Consider the following 22,184-nt stretch of genomic DNA (forward strand, 5'->3'; position numbering starts at 1 on the left):
TGAAACCAAAATACTCCTAACTATAGCGAGGTGCTAATTCTGTGGGAGGTCGGGGTGGATCCACTCCAGTGAATTCCAGCTTTCTGTGCCTCTCTGTTGCTGCCTTTATCTAACAAATAGATGTGGTTTGGACAGCTGTCAACACCCAGTAACACTCTGCTCCAACAACCTAACCAGGGGTACAGCTTTTTTTAGACTGGGAGAGCAGGTCACTGAGGAATCCACATAAATCAGGCAGCCCAATTATCGCCGAAGGAAATGTCTGAATGAAGGGAAGGATCTCAGCACAGCCCAGTCAGCCCATTAAATGTTAATCACCTACTGCAGAGGCAGATGGGAACAGTCACTGGGGAGCTGACTGCTAACCCAAATACAGGGTGGCTGGGAGAGGTGGGGGCTTGGCCAGGACCCAGGCAAGGGGAGAAGGCTGCCAGGGAAACACAAACATTTTGCTGCAGTGCTGGCAAGACAAAGTCCTGCCCCAGCTGCAGAGGAACTGGTGGGAACGTGGCAGTGGAGCATGACCAGCCTTTGTGCTCCTAATGCCTGGTCACCTGGTCCTGCCAGAGCTGCTCCACACCCACGACTGGGGGCTGTGTGTGCCATCTAACAAAGGCCTGACCTCGTTGCCTAAAGAAATAAGTAAATATATGGCAGAGGAACTGGACATCACACACAGACCAATGTGATGGAGTGAATGCCCCTTTATTATACACCACACATGGCTTATATAGGGCTAAAGCTACACACCATTGGCTAAGCTAAAACCTCACACCATCAAGCCACAAACTTTAATTGCTTATAATCCATATCTCACAAGTCCAATGCTTATATTATCTCATCCTGGATGTTTTCAAGCACCTGCAGAGTCCTGTGAGAAACTACTGTGTGAATCCCTGGGGAGTAACCTCCTCCTTACCACCCAGCAGCAGCTGTGCTCCTTGCTGCTTCTAAGCTGATAGCTAAGTCTCACAGGGTCCCTCATAGATCTGAACTGCTCACTCTTCATTTTTCTGTAGCAACATTTATCCAGGTCTTTGGAGGTGTGTGTTGCACAGAGTCCTGTGCAGGCTCTCCCAGCCAGGGCAGAGGTGGCTGTGCCTGAGCTCCCCTCTCAGTGCACAGGTAACCACTGCAGCCCGTGGGGCCTGGGTCAGCCCACCTGGGGCAGATGTCCAACACGGGGCAGCCTGAGGACTTTCTGTAGGCTCAGAAGGAAGCCTGGCCCTGCCAAGACAGAGGCTCAGCCCTTCACTGCAGTGTCTGCAAATTCAGGGATCATCTCACAAAACTCACGCAGTAGATGGTGGGTCCATGCATGTATCACAACCTGCCTGACAACATCCCTCCCTTCCTCTCTAATACCAGATGTGCCCTTCATTAGAGTTTTAATTTCTTTGTGCTTGAAATCAAGGAATTTTATCTCCATGTTTTTGTTAGAATGAAAAGTTGGGTCAAGAAGGTAAAAAAATTCTTTGCCTGACTACTGTGCTGATTTGGGAAGGAAAACAGAGTCCAGCTTTGGCTGCTTCATCTGACAGCAACCAGGAAGAGACCAATTAATCGCCCACAGAAAGTCACCAGAGGCCTGAAGGCACCTCAACAACATCACCAGCACAAAACCCACATGAAAGACCCAGGAGAACAGAGCACCCCACCCACCCACCTGTGTCACTCCATCGTGACCAACTGGCATTTGTCCTGCAGAGAGAATAATGCTGAAAACTGAACTTTATTTTACAGTAGCAGAGTAAAGTTTACTCACTCTTCTGGGAACTCCACAGGCTTGGTCTTGATTCTGTTATGAAGACCCAGAATATATTCATCTATAAAAGGGCACTGTAAAAAAAATAAGAGATTTTCCAGTTGTTAGAGATCCTGGCACAACTCAGGCATTTGTCATTCATGTAACACAAGTACACTCTCTGTAATCCCTCAGTTTTACACAGAGATGGAAATAAATAAAATCTTCCCCCACACAATAAATTGATTTGTTCCTTATTAAAAAATAAATGCAGAAGAACTGCAGAGGGATCTAGGGAATACAGAACTGGACTGGGATATCCTCCTCCATCCAGGCTGCCAGGTGAGCATAAACTGCCTCTGCCATCTGCCCCAACCACTCCTTACCCCTGAGCTGGATCCCTGATGTCTGTGTGGTGTGATCTGCAGTGGTCCATGCTTGGACAGGAGGTTCAGGTAACAGTCCTGCTGTACTGCTCACCCTGGGAGAGTGTGGCTGTGAAAAAGGGCTTCTGGCCACAGGTCAGGGCAAAGCCATGGCAGCACATGGAGTTTGCAGGAGGCAGCACAGCAAAGCTGGCTCTGCCAAACTGGACTGGCCAACTCAGCTTTGGCAGACAGAGCTTTCTGAATCTGGCCTGCTAAAGTGCTGCAGCAGCTTGGGATCAATCCTATGCCTCTCTCCATGCTCTGCCTAAATTTCTAAATACATAATTTCTAAAGAAATGGTTAATTTCTAAATATAAGCAATGTGGATAATTCTCCTCACAGATTGTTGTTGGTGCTGTTGATGCTGCTTTGGGTTTGTGGCATGAAAAATGTCCCTGCACAGAGGAATGATCCTTTCCACAGATCAGTGTCAGCCCTTTCTCATTCAGAGGGGGATTTGGGAGCTTGCAGAAGGTAGGTCTTGGTTTCTAATATTTGCCTTTATTTGGAAAGGAATGAGTCCAAAGCCAGGCAGACAGACACTGCCACGCAGGGCTCCAGCAGCTGAGAGCCAGCTTACCTTCCCATAAACAAAGCAGTACAGGGTGATTCCCATGGCCCAGACATCCAGTGCCTGAAAGAAAGCATGTACAGGCACTAAAGGAGATGCCACACAGATGATCCCAACGAGCTGGATTTTCCCACTGACTCCCAGCACACTATTTGGATGGATTTACCATTTTCCATGTCACTGTGTAGGGTCTCTCTGAAGCTGGGCTCCTGAAGGCCCCCACAGCACACCTGAGCAGTGAGGACTGTGCTGCACCAGGCACTGCTCCCTTGGCCTTGTTGGGGAGGGCTGTGACCAGAAAACAGCCCCTTCTTACAGAAAATTACACCATTCAGGGCTGAACCTCAAAAGTCTTCCAAGTAAGAAAATCCCCATCAGAGCCTATCCCCATGTCTACATTAGCACTTTTGGCAGTGCCTCTCCCTTTTAGGCAACCACGATATGACCTTGGTGCCCCCTGTGCCTCTTGATTATTTTGAAAGGGAATCAAGAGCTTCCTGTTTTCCCTTTGGGCAGGGACTCTGCTCCTGCCTGGGCAGGAACCCACAGCAAAATGCCTGCCCACTGCACAGAACAACCAGTGAGAGTTTTGCCTGCACTGGACAGAATCAGAGCTTCAGTTGTGCCTAAATGCTAAATAACAACACTAATTTGCACCACAAGCCCTGGATGGGCAGCAGGAAAGGCTGCAGGTGTGGTGCTGCCCTTTGTGCCATGGCTGGGGCTCCCAGGACACACCAGCTGGGAGCAAAGACCTACCTTTCCACTGAAGCTTTTGCCAGTCTGTGAGATGGCCTCTGGTGCCATGAAGGCTGGGGTCCCTGCAGTGCTGGAGAGCTGGGCATCATTCCCTTCAAACTGATTGCTGACCCCAAAATCAGCGATTTTCACGTGTCCATCATCTCCCAAGAGCAAGTTGGAAGGTTTGATGTCCCGGTGGATGATCTTCTGGTAGTGCACTGAAAAAAACCCAAAGCAGGAGCATGGTCTGCCATGGCATCCAACACACCCAGGGGAAACCATGACAGGAGGATGAAAATAAAGGGGCAAGCTCAGACACCTCACTCCAAACTGCTGCTGGAGATGCAACGTGATGGAGTAGAAATGCCTTGTTCTTCCTGGTGTCCCAGTGGTGCACAACTCCCAGGAATACATCTGTCTCCAGGAATTATGGAAAGAAAGCTCAACCAGTGGGATCAAGCAGAGCTGCCAGAGAGGAAAACCACTCAAATCCCAAGGATTTGCTTGGCCTTATCTTACCAGCTGATGGGTTGGACAGCTTGCTGTGTTAGAAGTTTATGGGATCCAAATAAAGAGGTTCATTTTTAATGTATTTATTTTGAAACTGCAGAGTTAATCAAAAGGGGCAGAGCCATAGGTAGAACAAAACAGGCAACAAGCAGCTGAGTGCCAAGTCCAGCCAACAGCTCAGAAATCAGTGGGTGTTTCCAACCCAAAAGATGGAATGGAGCTCCAGCCTTGCAGCAATCACCAGCTGGCTGGTGCCAGCACCCTGAAAAGGTGCTTTCCATCTAGCCAGGATTTGTAATGGAGCCCAAAAATGAAACAAATCCTTGCAAAGAGCTTGGAGGTTGAGATGCACTCAAAACAACAAAAAAAACCCCTCTTGTGTGATATTGCAGTTGCAAGAGAGACATTTCCAGGCCACTGAGTCAAGCACAGAGTTCCAGAAAAGTGGCTGATTTCTCAGGAACTTGGAGAACTACTATAAAAATATGCACACCACACACCCCCAACTTTCAGAACATAAAATGACCCCAAAAGCAAAACTGTAGAAAACATGAGAGACTTTACTGAACAGGAGAGGAAATTCTCCAATTCTGCCCTTCCCACAGGACCAGGAGCTCTGAGCCTCCCTCCTTCCCTGGCCCCAAACACTGTTTTCACATTTCCTTCTTGCAAACAGAGCATGTTTGTTTTTATACCTCCCCATGAGCTCTTTTCATATCTCCTAGGAAATACACAATTGGGTGGAGGAAAATGCTGCCCTAACCCTTTCCTGCTTTGCAAACCTGGTCAATACAGTGCCACAAAGGCAGTCTGCCCTACAGAGCACCCCAGTTGGTGTGTCAGGACAAAGAAAGAACAAATTTCACTTAACTTTATGCACTTTTTAAGCCAACTTTCCAGCAGGTCATGCTTGGGGAACTGAAGTCACACTTGCAGGTATTTTTCCTGCAAGGACCACTCTTAGACATAAACTTGCTGGAGAACACCAGCACTTACATCCTCTTCCAGATGTGCAGCAACTGTGTGGCCAGGCTGTGATGTGAGCCAGTCAATGCTGTAACAGCCTGGCTAGACAGTCAGGATAAACACTGGAACCCTCCAACAACAGTAATTAGAAGGAGACATCTGCTCAGCAGCAAAGCTGGTGGCAAGCTGACATTTCATTATGGTAATATAGGGAGAGCAGAAAAGAGTGAGAGGGGAGTTAAGTTTTCCTTCAGGAAATTATGAGCTGCCTTTCAGGCAGCTGTCTGTTATCTTACCACAGGGCTAAGATTCCCAAACCCTCAAAAAAAAAAAAAGGCTACAAATATATGTGTACCTGGAGCTAGGTCTGTGAAAATTGAGGCAAACAGGTACTCCACAATTTTTATTATTTCTTCTATACAGGAAAGTAAAAGAAACCCAAAGAAAACAACACCACAAACAATTTTCCCCTATATAACTATTCCCTATTTCCCTATATAACTTTCTCTTGTAACTATTTTGCAAAATACATTCCCTGCCTCTGCACAGTCTCATGAAGCAGAGAAACACCACAGCACTTTGCCAGCTGCCCTGTGTTTGCTCAGTGCCCATTTCTGCTGGTACCCAGCAGGTCTGGCCAGTGCTGCCTGTTGGGCACAGGAGCAATATTAGTGTTCAACAAAGAAATAAGAAACACAACTTTTGCAAAAATCAAAGCCATCAAACAGTGGCTCACTGGGCTAAGGAATATTTGGGTTTGCTGCACCAGAACATCCACGTGCTTGACACGAGCACTGGGGACAGTGACAGTCTGACCTCAACTGCTCAGAGGAGAGAATCAGCACAGAAGCCTTTGGGGCTCAGGAGCTCAGGCTGAGCTCTCAGGAGTGAGCCAGTAATGAAAGTCTTGTGCCAGCTGGCTCAGAAGAGTTCTGCTGTCTCCAAACCCCCTTCCCTACCCAGCTGCCTTGTGCAGAGGCAGCAACCATGAAGGGAGAAGGACAAGGACTCTGCACTGAGCACCAGCTGCTCTAAATGAACATCACAGCTATAAAAGCTGTAAGAGTAAGTGCTCACATTTGCCAAGAAATGATGTGGTGTGGAGCTGCTAAGCTGATGAAGACAACCTGAAGAAATAGAATTGTTAAAGTCCCAGCCTGCCAGCTGCTGAGGGCACCCTCCCCTGCACAGCTTTCCAAAATGGGCTTCAGAATGTAGAGGCTTTTCCTCTCCTGTGCTGTGTCTTGCCACTGGGGCAGTTCAGTTCAATACAGAGCAAAAGATTCCCTCAAAATCAGGCCCAAGTCCTTGAGGGAAAGGTACTTGTTAATCCAGCATGACGTGCATCTCCAGCACAAGACACAGAGGAAAAGATGGTGTTATCCCTGCAGAACTCCAGAGGGAGAGCTAAGCATCTTGGAAATACAAACCTACCACTAATGACACCCTAATGACCACTAATGACTGCACAGAAGGGATGAGGGCACCAGGAGCACACAACCCACAGGGCCACCCCAAGGGGAGCAGGTGACAGCCACAGTCAGCCTAACACAATCACCAGCATAAATTAACTCACTCATTTCACCAGCCTGAAGCATCTGGGAGCAAGTTTCATCCTCTGCAGATGTAAGAGCAGCAGGTAGGAAAGGTGTCTTTGCTAGAACTGCTTCACTGGAAGCCCAGGGGTCCCAGAAAGAAAATGCTTGTCCTGTCCTTGGAATTGAGGACACATTGTGACACAGCCACTCCCAAACAGGAGCAGGGCTGCAGGCACAGCAAAGAAGGAAAAGCACTTTCTGAATAAAATCCCTGAACATGCTTTAAAGACACATAACCAAAGGAACAATCTTCACTGCACCTAAACTTGCTCCAGCAGCGTTTGGGGATTATTCTTCTTTTAGATCAACACAAGACCTTCCCTTAGTTCCCTTCATGAGGAACTGGGACTCCTAAGCTGAGTCCATGCCTTTGAGGGAACTTCCAGCTACTCTGAGTCCTGCTCAAAGAGACTGGACAAAGCAAGGTGTCAGGTTTTTGGCTTGTGACAGTACAGGAGGAGTCCCAAAGCAGGCAGAGCTCAGCCCTGCCCTCAGCCCCACACTGTCCAGACACAGGGATGTGGCTGATGGAAGCACAAAGCCTTGGCAAGGGGACACCAACAGCTGGAAAACACTCACTCCCATGCAAATGCAGCTGTGTGCATCCCTGTCATGGCTAAAATCCACACTGAGCTGGCCAAAGCAGGACACTCCTCTGAAGCTGCTTTAGAAAACTCACTAAGCGGCTCCACATGTTGGTTGTACCTGCAAAGGATTCTGCTCTCAGAGCAGAGCTCAGCACCTCACTGGAATGTCCTGCCTGGGCTTCAGGATGCTCTGCACTCTGTGTGCTGACAGACCCAATGCAAAGCAGAGATCAATACTTCTTCATAATGAAAATGAAATCCCACAAGATATCACAGAGCCCTCAGGACAAGGTCTGATTATGCAGCACTCCATTAAATTTGGTTTTATTAGACCCATTCTTCACTTCAGTGGAAATGCAACAGTATTTCAGGCCTATCTGGATAATGATCTCATGGATTCCTGGAGCATCATCCAGGCAAAGAACTCAAAATGCTTGTCTGCTAAACCTCCCAGCCATCCCTTGAACAAAGCGGGCAGGGCAGGTGAGGGCCTGGGTACTAAATTTTATCACAACTTGTGTTAGAAAGTCTGACCAGTTGGGCTTTGTCAATCCCCAGAACCTCAGGGTGCTCAGAAACAAGGGAATCATGCCCAAAAGTCTAGTGTGTCTCCTGATTTTGGAGCAGCATCACCTAAGAACAGCCTGCTGCAGGCTGAGGGCACGTAGTGGAGAGATATGACCTCAAAAGAGGATTCAGAGCTCTCAGGGTGTGAGCAGCACCTGGGAAAGGACCATGTTCCCCTGTCTCTCTGTTTCAGATAGAGCTGTAGCAGGTACCCTGCACCTACTGCTGAGAGCATGAACCTGCACTTGGGTATTCCAATTCAAGCCCATATGAAACAAGTACCCAAAATAAAAGGTCTCACTGAAAATCTGGCTTTTCAAGGCTTTTTTTGTTTGTTTCTTCACTACATTGTCTTTGAACTGAGCTGGCAATAGTGGCTGTGACACAGAAGATGGGGCTGGAGAAAGGGGCAGCTTTGGGGAGGATCTCAGCTGCTGGGCCAGCTGTGTGATCCCACCTGGGTGTCCCCAGTGCTGCCCCTCTGCCTCCCTGCTCCATCAGGGCTCCTTAGCAAAGTCCTGCTGAGCACATCATTCCTCTGTTCAGTCCCTCAGCTGGCTCTGGAGGGACAGACAGCTTTTCTTTGCAATGTGCCACCCATTTCACAAACACTCCTCACTTCTACATCCCACAGGCTATTCCAAGACTAACCAGGCTTTTCCTTTCAGGCAAGGCAAACACCTGGGAACTGTCTACTTACAACTCCACTTCCTAACAGGAAGTGAGGACCCAGAGGGGCCTGAGACAAAAGTGCTAGAAAGAGATATCATACCTCAGTCCTTTTAAAAAAGGTGCTTTTCACTGCATTCCCCTCTGGAAACTTTAGAGCTCCAGCAGGTTAATACCAACTTGCTAAAAGCTCACTTCAAAATTATGCATATAAAACTTTGCAGTGCACTGACACACCCTGCTATTTACTGAGGTTGATGCAGAATTTTACTTGATTAAAACCAGAATCCCCTTCCCATTCAAGGGCAAAAGCAATCCATATGGTGATCCTGCAGATTCTGCTTAGTATTACTCTCACATCTCCCCTGTAGCAAAAATATGATTTAACACCCTCTCAAGAAAACTGCTGCACCACCATCCAAGAGCTCAAAACAGAGGGCTGCTCTTTGAAGGAAGTCTCTGCACTCCTCTGCAGTGCTCCCTGGGAAAGAGCTGGGATACAGGGATGGGGTGGGCTGTGGAGGGGGAACAGTTCCCTCCCATGCAGGGGTTGTGTGCAGTGGCTGGGATGAGGATCCCAGCTCTGACATTCTCAGCTCTGCTCTCTATTTTGCTGCACCCATCAAGCCTCTGCCACAGGGATATGTTGCTTAAGCCCAGGTTTTACTAAGGAGGATCCCGTGCCCAGCACAACCCTCTGGAAGAGCTCAGCTGCCCTCTGTGCTCCATGTTCAGCACCCAGCTGGGCACTGTGCTCCTGGCAGAGGGGGTAGGTGTGGGACACTGCCAGGGGGAAGAACAGGGAAGAGGGAGGAGAGGGAACCTTGCCAAGGGCTGTCCTGCACTTCTCCCCCAGCACACAAGAGCACAGCATTTATCACCAGTACAGGGGACAAGCAGAGCCTCCAGCTGTGGCTCCACACATGTCAATGTCCAAGGAACCAGTGGGAAGTGGGGAGCAGGGTATGTGCAGCAAGTACTGCCCATACAACCTGCACAGTCGGTGCCATGGGCTGCTTCTAACCCCCAGCACAGTCACATCACTGCATCAAACAACAAAAATCACAAAAATCAAAGTGCCTGATCTTTCTTAAGAGGCTCCAGCACATCTCCCTGATCTGCTCTATCAGCTAATTACTCTCACTCTTGTACAAAGTCCTTATCGATCGGTATCAGAAACACCTGCAGCTCATTAAAGCATTTTTTGCTTGGTTTTTATCATCTAAAAAGAGCTTGCCTGCACATGATAAAACACAAACCAGTCTGATGACACCCAGCACCTTGCAGCTGTAGCCCTCACCTTAGCATGCTCTGCTTGAAGACCTCTGAACTCACATAGGCAAGAAGGAGGAGCAGAGAAGAGGCAATTCCCTATTTCTCCCATGGGAATGAAGGCACAGATGGAGCAAGCAGCTTGCTGGGACTCATAGCAGAGCAAGCAGCAGCTCCACCACAGCCTCATGTCCCAGCTCTGCTGACCCACACCAGCCTGAGGAACTCACCCCTGCCAAGGGTCAAACCAGATCAAACCCTTCTGCACCACTGATGCTTCAGCACACCCACCCCGGGCTTACATTGCTGTAGACATTCTTCAGAAGAGACAAGTCTGTGTTGACTCAGCTGTTGATGTATTTGCTTAAATTTCCTTTTAAGATAAAGGAAATTATACTCACATATTGATGACCAAGTAGATTAAGTCTTATCTCAGAAAAGCCAGCTTTGATCTGCACATCAGGCACTTCGTTGTGGCTCTGGGCTCAGTGTGCAGCACTCTGGGGCACTCAGGCATTTACAGAGGTGCCCTGCAGGGAACTGCTGCTGGAAGGGTCATTTTCCAATGGCTTTAGCTGCATGTCATGACCCTCCCTTCAACCCAATAGCTCAGATGAGTCAAGCATTCCTCTGCAGAGAGGACCAGAACCATCACCCTTCGATCCTCTAGAAACAGTCAGAGCAAAATCATGGACTTCCTACAGGGAATGAAGGAAATAATGTTCTTTCTTTTTCAGCCACACTGACAGCAACTGTTTCAGCTTCTCATGACCTGAATACTGAGCCTGCAGCTCCACAGCAGCAGGGCCTGTGGCTGTGCTTCATCCTGCCCGTGGCAGTCAGCAGGTTCTCCCCAGGGTCACCCTTGCGTGCGTGTTCTGTGCTAAGTGGCTGCTCCTGGCCAGTGTCCCAGCCAGGCCACCTGCTCAGACAGCCCTTCTGTTTGCTCACTCTTAGTCCTTACTCAGGCTCTTACTAAATGCAGATACTTGTGTCCCAGCCCTAAAATCAAACTGGGATACCTGTCTGGCATATCCCTCATGTCTTTGGATGGGATGCTTTTCCCTCAGTGACTATTTGCTATCCAGTACATTCACTTCTGCTGAGGCTCACTGGGAAAGCAATGTTTGCCTTACTACAAGGGAAACTGAAGCTTAAGTAACCCCTGCCAAGCACTACTAGAAGGGAGTTACAAGTGGAAAGGGAGGTAATTGCACATATCTCTAACTCACAGAGACACTTAAGAACACGCTTTGGTTAATGGCACAAATAATCCAGCAGAACTTTCCCATCCAAAGCACTTGAGCACACTCTGGAATTCCCTCTTCAGGGATACTCACACACACAGAGGCTGCCCCAGTTCCTCTGTGGGTTGTGCAGTGCCAGCAGTACTGGGGAAGTCTTGGAGCAAAAAACCACTTTCTTTTGCAACTCCTAATCTAATAAAGCCCAACCAGCAAGGATGCATTTGGTGCTGTGATGACTGTGAGCTTCAAGCAGCTGCAGGGTTATTGAGCCTCCCAAATTACATAACAATTATATATGCTTACATTAAAATTACCTTGCAATCTCTGGATTGCCTGGCAACACTTTTCCTTCAGCATGCACAAATGGTGCACTTTTCCTCTTAATTATATAATAATTGCCATGCACTTACCCAGCAGTTCAGAGAGAACACCATTTTAAACTTTCATTCCCTAATAAAATAAGTGGTTACTCAATGGCCCAAAATAAAGCATCTTATTGTTCCTGTTGCTGGCAGTGCTTGGGCATCCTATAATTTATTGCAGAGTTTCACTCCCTCTGCCTAAAACTACTCATACTTTACTTTTTATTTCCCCCCTATCTTCTAAACTCAAAGTTTCCTCTGAGGAGGAACTGTTCCAGAAGCATCCAGCACAGCAGAGCTTGGATCTCCCAGCTGAGGCACACGGGCTCTGCTACAACATGAATGCTGATGAGAATATAAAAAGCTGCCTCTTCGCCCTTCAAACTCTACTCAAAGACAATCTTGAGCTTTCCATTCACATCTAAACTTGCACCAACTGTCTGGGCTGATCTGACAGATTTTGGCACCACCTGGGAGCTTCTGGACTCTCAGACTTGCAAACACTGATTTTATTCCCAACCACTGGTTTTGGACCAAAGAGGAGGTGGTGTTGCATTTCAATGTGGAGATGGACCAGGGCACTGCAAACCACTTTCCTCTGCCTCACCAAGGCCTGGTGTGCTCAGAGACTTGTTCTCTGTGGGTGGTGGAAGCCAGGTGAGCAATTTGTCCTGGTTTAAATTGGCTACCTGATTATTTTGTCTGTTACCCCTTAGTTGTTGTGTTTTTAGAGACAGAGAACATTCATTCCCTGTTCATCACTTCTCTGACATTTTAGATAAGCCTCTGTAATATCACCCCTCCTCATGATAATTTTCCATTCTGAAGAGCTTTGGTCTTACCACTGTACATCAGATGTTCCAATACCATCCCAATCACCTTTCTTGGGCCTTCTTCAGTTCTAGAGAGCTGTTTCTAGGACAGGCTGAGCTGAGTTGCACAAAATATCCAGGATACTCCTTGCCTGTACCTAAGAGCTCTTAGAGATCCAAATAATTGCATAATGACAACTTCTCTTTTCTTCTCTATTTCATTCCCAGTAATTCCCCAAATCTTGTTACCTTTGTTGAATGCCACTAACTAATGGGCTGGCATTTCCAAGAGAACTATCCAGAATAAAGCCTGAGTGAGAACAGATAATTTAGAGCCCATCACGTTGTGTGTATTTTTAGTGCTGTTTCTCCCCCTCACACATTACCCTGCAGTCAGTAACAAGAATTTTTATCTGTTATTTTATCATGCCATCACTTGCTATAATGGCATTTTCCTGCCAGTCTTTGCAGTCAGTTCTAACAACAACTACCCCGAATAACTTGGTGTCATCACCAATTTCTTATTGTCCTCTACCCTTTTTCTGGTCAATTAGGAATATATTGAACAACTCAGCCCACATTATGGATTTCTATTTAACTGCATGTGTGACTTTTCTCCATTGTGAAAGCTATTACAGCTTTCCTGACTGTCTAGTTATTAATCCACAAGAGCCCATCCAATCAAAGAGACTTAGGGGCTTTTTTATGAGCTACTGTTAATGGATTTAATCAAAAGCTGTTTGGCAATCGAAGCATCATATAATAACAGGATCACCTAATCTACATATTTGCTGTCTCCTCTGAAAAACAAACAGGTCTGCAAGGTGTGAATTGCCCCTGGAAAAGCTGTCCTGCCTCTTCCTTCTCATACTGACCAGGGGCAACTCTTCAGTGTGCAGAGGAAGCAGTTGGTGGTGAAGTGGAATCACTGAACCCTACAGAAGGTTGTCTCCAAGGAAGGCAGAAGGATCAAACAGGCACAGAGCCAAACCCAGAAGTTTGAGGATATAGAAGCAGGAACTGGCAGCCACCACTGCTCACAAGATGCCAGCATAGACCACTCCACCTTGTGCCTTGAGTTCAGGGACTCTTCCCACCCCTGCCAGGTTCATGCCAGCAAACACAAAGGGGTCAGAAATATCCCTGCTGGTATTTACAGACTTATTGTGGCTTCCTTGTGCTCTGCACAACAGGCACTTGGCAATGAATCTGGCCTCAGTCATGGAGGAAGAAGGTGCCCCTAAAAAAGGTGGCAATAATCAAACAGGTTGCAAAGAGGAATCTGCTGCTGGAGTCTCTGGGAACCTGAGTCACCACCTCCCTGGTAGGACACAGCAGTGCTGGGCTGTCATCACCCCTGAGCCCTGAGTGATGAGGGATCACTCAGATGGATTCTGCAAAGGGAGTGGACATGACAGACACCCTCCCAGTGCCACCTGCCAGCTCTCCCCATGGCCAATGCTTGCCCTGCTAAGCCACAGACAGGGATTTGTTCCAGCTGAAGCTGACTGCCTTAGTCCATGTCAGTGCAAACACCCATTCTCTGGCTCTGCTATTGCCTTCAAAGACAGTCTTCAAAAAAAAGATACATGGAAGATAAAAGGGAAGCCATGATTTTCCTGATGTCCTTTCTAAGGAACCTGTGACACTGCCTGGGTAAACCTGAGCTGAGTGGGGCCACCTCCAACTGCAAACCCCACCACGTGCTACCAGAGGGGACCAGGCTGGCTCATCCGAGAGCACACCAGCGATGAGATGCTCCTTCCCAGCTGCACAGGAGGCTGAGGGACATGCTCTGCAGAGCACTGGCAGTGTCAGGGTACTCACAGTACTCGATGCCCAGCACGATGTCTCGGAAGTAGAGCCGAGCCTGCTCCTCGCTGAAGGGCTGGTCACTGGGCACCTCCATGACAGGCCTGTTGGGAAGAGGCAGAGCAGCTAAGTCCTTTGCAGAGTGGCAGTATCAATCCTTGCTGGAGGAGTAGTTCTCCTCCCAGGAGGTTCTGGGTGCTGTGACACAGGACAGAGATATGTCCATCCTTTCTGGAAGTGGTGGTGCCTCGGTTAGTGAGCTTGGCTAGCAGTCATGGGTGGCTTTGGATAATCCCTGAGCCAGCATGAGCCAAAGGGCCCTCATCATCATCATAAAAATTAACTGCTGATGTCTGCACAAAATAAGGCAAACACTATTTCCTCAGAGTCCTAAAGGGAAAACAGAAGGCCAGGTCCAGTTCTGTTGTTTCCTGATAAAGCTGCTCCTGGCTGTGAGCACCAGCATCACCAGGAGGTCCCAGGAAGCAGTGGGGACACTGTCCATGGTGTGCACTGGATTCATACCTGCTGGGGCTCAGCCCTGAAGCAACACCAGTGTGCAGCTAGTCCACACCAAGGCAGAATCTGGACAGGATCCACTGGCTCACAGGTTAAGTGCAGATATTTTCAGTACATTGTGCTTGACTGCTCTGAAAACCTATTTAGCTGTTCAGGGTTCAGCCACCACCAGAACTGAGCCCTTCAGCCCTGAACAGCCAAGGTTACCTGCTCAGCTTCTCCTCTCCTTTCCTTTGTTGCTGCCACTGCTGAGGGATGCACAGGCTCCTCTAAAAGCCCCTCTTCTGCCTGTGCCTGCTGAAAGCTGAGGGCAAAGAGGCTGCAAGAGCTAGTCAGAATCTTCTGCTCCCCAGGGGATGAACAGCAGGAGCTGAGGACTTCACTGCACTGGGGGTTAATCCTGCTTGTGCTTGGCAGCTTGACCTTGCATTTGGATGCACGCTCACTGAGTCCAGCTGGATTTAAGGGAGTGCTCCTGAGACACTGTCCTGGCAAGCCAAAACTGGCAAGGAATAGTCTATTACTCAAACCAGTCTCTGCAGCTCTTTCCTCAGCACCCTGCAGCAAATCCTTCCTGCAGCACTTCTCTCTTCTCCTTCGCTGCCCATTTGATTGATGACCTTCATCTCCCATTTGCATTCTCCTGCCACTGCCTTCCCCCTCTGTTCACACACATTTTTCTGTTGCTGAAACCAGGGAGAGATGATGTGAGTGCAGGACTGGCAGAGCCACTAATGGAGTCTAATTGCCTTCTGCTGGAGGCAGCCAGGCTGCTCTCAGCTGAGTGACATGTTCCCTGGACAAAGCTGTTTACAGGAGCTCCCTCTCCTACAGGATGGGCATCAGCCTGGTCACCAGGGAGACTGGGGAGCCTCTCAACAGCAAATCCACTGGAGCTGGCAGCCTGAAACCTCAGTCATGGTTTGCTCATGAGATCAAAACAAGCCCTCTGGGGATCTCCCCCATTCTGGGCACAGCTCTCCTGACCTTGCTGAGACTGCAGAGCTGCAGAATCAGTGCAGGTGTAGCAAAAAAAGCAGTGAGGAGCCTCTCACCACCTTATCCCTTTTCCTGTTACGGAAAAATGTGTCAACAGAACAGCCTCCCACAACAGGTCAGTGCTGGGGGCAAAATGAGGCAGCAGTTGGTGAGTAAATCTTGATGCAACCACACACTCCTCGTGCCAGGGGAAGCCCTGATGTGGCTGGTACCCCAGGAGAGTATTCCTACTAATTTTTCTTCCAGGCACCTGATGGAGAATTGACATCAAACTTGTTTTCTGAACCAGACACCAGGACATGTCCTCCCAGCCCATTACTATTCACCACATCATTGCAGGCTGTAGCAGTGCAAAGGCAAATACAGCCGGGGTTTGCCTTCCCTGCAAACTGAGGTTTGTCCCACTGGACATATCAAACCTCCATTTCACCTGGAAAGCTAACGATGAACACCAATAATTTCAACAAAAAGCATCCCAGGAGGGCTACTTACCCTTTCCTCATGAGGTCAAACACTGCAAGAAAAGGAAATAAGCCATGAATGAATGAGAAGAGTGAACTGGGCCTATTCGTGACTCATCACCTACAAAAACACATCCATTCCTATACCTACAAAATCAATTTGCCTCCACTCATTTCTCTTCCCTCAGCCATAACAAGGATACCAGAGGATGCAAAATGAAAACATTCTTCTCTTTGGCACAGACAAATATCCCCCTTCCTGCCAGCTCTGCACAGGCAGACAGCAGGTGCTGATTTATCAGCCTCACTGCTGCTGCTCCTGGTGTCAGCCCTGGCTGGTTTGAGCTCCCTTGCATTCAGCACCTTCAGGAAGGATGTTTGGGGTGATATTTCTGCTAAATTGCTGATACCAAACAAGATGCTGCAAGAACATGTTGCTCCATTTCTGGTGTGTCAATCAGCAGCACAGCTACAGGTCTGTCAGAGGCAAACACTCCCTGGCAGGAGCAGCTGGAGAGGATTTGCTGGTGTGAGCTGAGGTTTGCAGAGCACATGAGTTTGTGTCTGTTTAGGGGGTTGGTGGAAAGGTGGTTTTCTGATCCTGCTCTGACCTGTTGTGCAAACAGGAGAAGGATCTGCCTTTATCTAGAGCAGGACAGCTCTTTCCTCATGAATTACCAAGGGCTTTCCTGCATCTCCCAAGACTCAAATCCCCTCCCCAGAGCACCAGGCAGCTCCATATGATGGGGTTGTCCTGGTACGTGTCACTCCATCCCCAGGTCTAAGCCCAGATGGTTCTGTTAATATATGAGACTCACATACCCATGTACAAGTTGTCTTCTGCAGGATCATCAAGGACCTGTGATTGATAACAGAGAAATAAGGGGGAAGGGAAAAGAGAAAAACAGCAGGAAAAATAAGAGACTTTTAATCAAGTGACATTTTACTGCTCCCTGTACACTGCACTGAGCTGCAGAGCCCTGAGAACAACTTCAACTAATATTTAGAGAGTTCTGCAGAGAGAGAGGCATTGAAGGACACAGATTTTCCTGTCTCCAGAAAAATCTGGGCTTCTGCCTGGAGAAACAACATACCAGTAAAGGCACTGCTTGTCCTAACCTGACTTCAGTCAGTAATGAAAAAGGCACTGAAGTCTTGCACTTGTGCACCTTCCCAGGCTTGTCTGCACACCAGTTTCAGTGATCAAAGCTTGCTGCTATTTCTACCAGCACAACCTTCTCCTGGGCACCAGCCCACAGCCCAGGGTGAGTGTGTCAGTTTGTCCTACATAAATGGCATGATCCTGTTGGAATCACCAGCCTAAATTTCTGAGCAACTATTTTGGCTGAAGTAGGAGCAGTTGAAGAAAGATCCTCTTGTTGCAATACAAACCAGACTTTCAGTGTAGCTTAGGGGGGAACAGCTGCTCACCTCTATCAGCTTAACAATGTTGACATGGTCCAGCTTCTTTAGGATGGCTATTTCCTGATAGACTCTGTCCAGTGGTGCCATGGGCTTGGGCTGCTCTCCAGAGGATACTTTTGACCCTCTGGGAGGAGGCCGACCTGCAAGTGTGACAACACAGCAAAGAACTCCTTTGTCAGCAACACCTGGCACTCAGGAGGAGCAGCCACTGACCCCTCTGCTGACACCTCCAGCTATTCTGGAAGATCTCATCACCTTGTTCTCATCCCAAAGCATTACAGTCTCTCACCTGGAACTGAGGTTTCCAAGCCTCATTCAGACCAGGTGCTCTCACCCTCCCAGCCATTTCTGGGGGGGTCCCACAGCCCAGCCAGGTGTTATCCCAGGGGGTAGAAGAGCCTCTGGAAGGTGGGGGACTACCCTGCCTAACTTCCAGCACTTAATTAGGCTTCACAGATGGTGAACATGGGAAGAGTCACCACTTGAAAGAGACTGACAAAAATCAGAGCCAAGACTCTAATTACTGAGTGCATTGAATCTCCCCGTGGTTGTACCTGCCCCTTCACTACCCACTGCATTTTAACCAGATCAAGCTACTTGGGCAGCTTTCAGATGAGGCCAAGATCTGCAGCCCTTGCAGACAATGTTGCTACAGTGATTTGCCTGGCTGAGATCAACAGGCAGACCTCTAAATGTGATACCCACGTGGAAATCCATACTGCTTCAAGAGCTTCTTTTTGGAGAGGACTTTCATAGCCTAAGGAAGAAGAAAAAGCAGTGTTAAAACTGAACAAGAGCCAAAGTGCACATTGCTGTGACCTGGGAGTCTGCTGGGTATCAGGGACTGGCTGAGGCTCCTCAGCCTAGAGAAGATGTGTCTTGGTTAGTGATGGCCACAACAGACAGACAATGACCCAGGCTTTTCTAGGGGCACTGCTAACCATTTGCTTAATTCACTTTTCCCATGAAAAATTAGATGGTTTTGATTGATTTTCCACAGGACAAAATAAAAGGAGCCAGATCTCTGCATTTGGGGCAGGACACTGAGGGAACAGGTGGGTTCCTTTAGCTGAACTTCATGTACCTGTTGTTTTGGATGATGTTACAGCCATGCTGCATGTCAGAGCAACTTCAAGTCTGCTCCACTTTATGTTTTGCTTTGCTAGGCAGTCAGGGAAGCAAAAGAGCTGGAGTGTCACAGCCACAAAGCCAACACCCTTGTAACCTCCACCTCAGAACTGCAACAGGGTGAGGACACAGCCTGGGGAGGCCCCTTTGCATTCCCAGTGACTATTTCTTGCCCCACAAACCCCTTCCATGCTGCCAGAGGGATACAGAGCAGTGCAGTGTGCGCCAGCACCAAGTCCATGAGCAAGACACTTGGTGGGCATCCACCCCTGCACCATCAGACACAGCAAGGACAGCTCTGGGCAGGAGCACATCGAAGGCACAGGGAGGCAAAAAGGATTTTGCCAAAGGCCCTTCTCATACCCACTCAGATGCTGGCACTGCTGTGAAAATGGGCAGCTGAGGCGTGGGAGGGGGTCAGGGTAATCTCTGCCATCCAGTTGGCATTAGCGTAGTGGCAAAAGGCAATCTGAATTCAATCAACAGTCTGTGCCTCCATCTGCTCTGTGCATTAATAACCTTTTTGGAGGGCCACTCCAACAGCCCCGAGTGGCCCAGCAGATAAATATTTCATGAGAAAGCAGCTCATGGTATAATTTGCTTAGTAAAACAGCCTATGCCTACAGACCCTGGGATGGTCACTCACTCCTTCCCCCAGAACAAGCAGTTACTCCTATTAATTAAGCTTCCAAATCTGCAATTCACATTGGAGTGATCCTAGCAAAATATAATTAACCAAGGACTCCTGCAGGACACAGTCAAATGCCAAGGAATTTGGCATTAATACCACAGAGACAGGCTCTTTGCACACTACCTGTTTTTAACACACATACCAGGGACAGGTCATTGAATCCATTTCAAGGAGCTCCTTCCCAAGCTGTTTTTCCTGGCAGTGATGCCACCACATGCCCTGGGATCCCCACTCCCATCAGTGCTCCTGCTGCAGCCTGGCTCACTGAAAGGATTGTTATTTTTGGTACTGATCCAGTGAAATCCTTTGGATTTGCACCCATGTAATTGAGAAGAGACATTGTGTAGTTCTCAATCCTGCCTGACAGCTCCAAGCCAACTGTTGGAAATGATGGTGTTGAGAGACAGACTCAGAAAGTGCTTATCTTAGCACCGTGTCCAACACAGAGCCAGATGATTCATGGTCTGCTGAAAGAGAATCCAAGATGTGCTCAACCACCTCCAAATACGGCCAGGACCAAGCTTGGAGGACCTCCTACACTCCCCACTTTTATCTCTTCATAATGAAAATTTATGAGAAAAATCAAAGGAATGGGTACAGCCATTTCTCTTTCAACCACTGCCAAGCCAGGAGGAGAAGGCTCTCCTTGCTCCAATTCCATCTTGAGTCCTCTCTGCCTTCTGGCAAGGAACTTTAGTAAAAAGAAAAAAGATGCAATTGGCTGCTGAAACCTCCAAAGTTGCATCAGTGCTTGGAGGACTCAGCCTGAGGAACTGAACTGTTGCCACCAGCCATGCCCATGTCGGGTTAGTCCTTCCCAGGCTCTGAGAGGGGCTGGAGGGAGCAGGAAGGTGCAGAGAGGAGAAATAGCAAAGACAGGAATTGCTCTCAGGAACAGAAATGGAGAGAACAAGAGCTACTGCCATCACCCAAACTCCTTGAAGGATGCTATGAAAGGGGGGTTACTATCTTGTAGGTGAGCTGACTGTGAACCACCACTGCTTCTGGAGGAGAAGCACCAGGACATGCTTCTACCAGCTCCAAAGCACCAGTACCTGCTGCTGCACAAGCTGGATCAGAAGAGAGGACCTTTCCCACTGTGCTTACAAATGTAAAAAAACTTCATCATGCAACAGGCCAGAGCCACTTAATTATCACAAGAGCAGAGAGGAAAGCAGGAGGCTGTGAAGCCTCACTTTAATTACAGTGAGCTGCCAGGACCAGCCTTCCTCCTGACTGTGGCTGCCTGCAATGGGAGCAATCCAGGGATGCTGCAGCAAACCTCCTTCCAGGCTCACACATGACAGAGCCAAAGACATTTGTACTCACAGGCAGAGCTAATTACCCAGATAGTGCCTTTCTGATAAAGAATCTTCAGAGCCAAGCCGAGGGATTTTCCCATTGCAGAGGCAAGAGTTGCTTCAGCCTCCTCAGGAAAAGAGGGACCCTGGAGATTTCCTCCACACATGCCCTTGCAAACATCTTCCTTCCTTCTGGCTATTCACACGTGGACATGGGGCTTGACATTTCCCTTTGAGAGGCAGCAGGGACTGTGTGCATTTCTTTGGTATATGTTTATTATCTTAAAGTTTACTGCTCTCCTCCTATCATCCTGACAGCTGGAAACCACAGGGAAGCTGCCTGAGGGAAAGGAGATCCCAGGTTCAGGGAGAGAAGGGATGGACTGGGACACAGCAGCTTTCACAACACTGAGACGACAAGCTGCTGGTAATGACAACCACAAAATGGCCATTAGTTTCGGCAGGGAGGGGTGACAAAATGATTGAGCCAAGAGAACCTACCACTTGTCCTTTGTGATCCTCTCACAGCACTTAAGATGTCATTTTATTTGCCAACAGACACACCTGCATTGCAGGGGCAGGAGCCCCCTGCACAGTCCCCACCTGCAGCTCCCCAGGGAGGGGGATGCTGCTCAAAGGTTGCTATTAACCACCTAAATCCTCTGCTAGTGCATGAGGGCACACTCTGGGAATGCTGAGCAGAGCAGAGAGCATTCCCAAGCCTTCCTCACCTGTTCTGCCTCACAATGACATCCCTCAGATAAAGTGGCTGAGAGGGAAGTTCTGCTGGGAGAGAGAGGAGTGTTATGAACTCTAAGAAAATCCTGAATCACACAGGCTTATTTGTCATGGCCCTAAAATCCTGCTCCTGCATTTGTCACCTTTTGTGCCATCAGCAGCAGGATTCCATTGGCAGGCTGTGCCATCACAGCAGGGATGTCCTCCTGGAGAACATGCTCAGCTGCTTCCAGCTGTCTCCCAGAGGATCCTGCTCTTATCCCAGATGACCCAACCCCTCACAACTCCTGAGCTTAACAACATGGGGTGTTAAAGTAAGCCAGAGATCCCTTTCCTGGTCCTCACCACTCCAGAGCACAGCTGGCAGTGGTTCAGCAGCTGTTATGTGAGCAAGAGGATGGGAAACACAGGAGTTGTGCCTTCCCTTCCCGCCTGGATGGCAACCAAAGTGCATTCTCATGGGGCTAGAAAGTTCAAGGCTTGCTGCTGGTCACCTTTTCAGCAGCAGCACTTGGTTCAGCCACAGCTTTCAAAAACTTGGAAGGAATTTCTCCCCATCATTGAGAGTTGGTAGGAAACAGCCCTGCATGCAAAGGTTGTTAGGTACAAACAGAGGCAGAGAGCACAGCCACCCAGATCTTGTTTCTTAGGAAACCAGATTAAAAAAGGATTAAAAAAAAGAAAGAGAAACCCACTGACAACCCACAACACTATTTCCTTATTCCAGCAGTAGCATAACAAATGTCCATCATAACCACTTTTCTTTGCAAGCTGATTTAGAGATTTAAAATAGGAGGGAGACATGACTCGAGGCATCACAGAATCAAATTCCATCAGCACAATGACTCCAAACTAGATCTCTGCCTGGACACATCTGCCTTTGCTTTTTGTTTGTGCTTTTTCACAGAGCTTGGCCTTTCTTTTTTCCCCTAGTCACCATCAAAGCATCTCCTGCAAACTGAGACACACTGAAACCTTTCCAGTGTAAAGGGTTCCTTGGCAGAGCCCCACAAGTGGTGCTGTAACAGCTTCATGT

At 48.4% G+C, this 22,184-nt stretch overlaps 1 protein-coding gene across 7 annotated transcripts in view; it reads right to left on the minus strand.

Annotated features, from left to right (window-relative positions):
• The window catches only part of CAMKK1 (calcium/calmodulin dependent protein kinase kinase 1), an 83,760-nt gene that overhangs the window by 11,658 nt on the left and 49,918 nt on the right, over window positions 1-22,184 (minus strand). For all 7 annotated transcript variants that reach the window (XM_071574797.1, XM_071574794.1, XM_071574795.1 and 4 more), the window contains 8 exons: window positions 17,996-18,047; window positions 17,297-17,430; window positions 16,688-16,724; window positions 15,897-15,918; window positions 13,902-13,990; window positions 3,503-3,702; window positions 2,753-2,806; window positions 1,766-1,839 (listed from right to left, as the gene is read on the minus strand). In XM_071574797.1, coding sequence (XP_071430898.1) covers window positions 1,766-1,839; window positions 2,753-2,806; window positions 3,503-3,702; window positions 13,902-13,990; window positions 15,897-15,918; window positions 16,688-16,724; window positions 17,297-17,430; window positions 17,996-18,047 — 662 coding nt within the window. The remainder of the gene's footprint in view (window positions 1-1,765; window positions 1,840-2,752; window positions 2,807-3,502; window positions 3,703-13,901; window positions 13,991-15,896; window positions 15,919-16,687; window positions 16,725-17,296; window positions 17,431-17,995; window positions 18,048-22,184) is intronic.

This window comes from Pithys albifrons, chromosome 21 (assembly GCF_047495875.1).
Source record: "Pithys albifrons albifrons isolate INPA30051 chromosome 21, PitAlb_v1, whole genome shotgun sequence".
Lineage (NCBI taxonomy): Eukaryota > Metazoa > Chordata > Aves > Passeriformes > Thamnophilidae > Pithys > Pithys albifrons.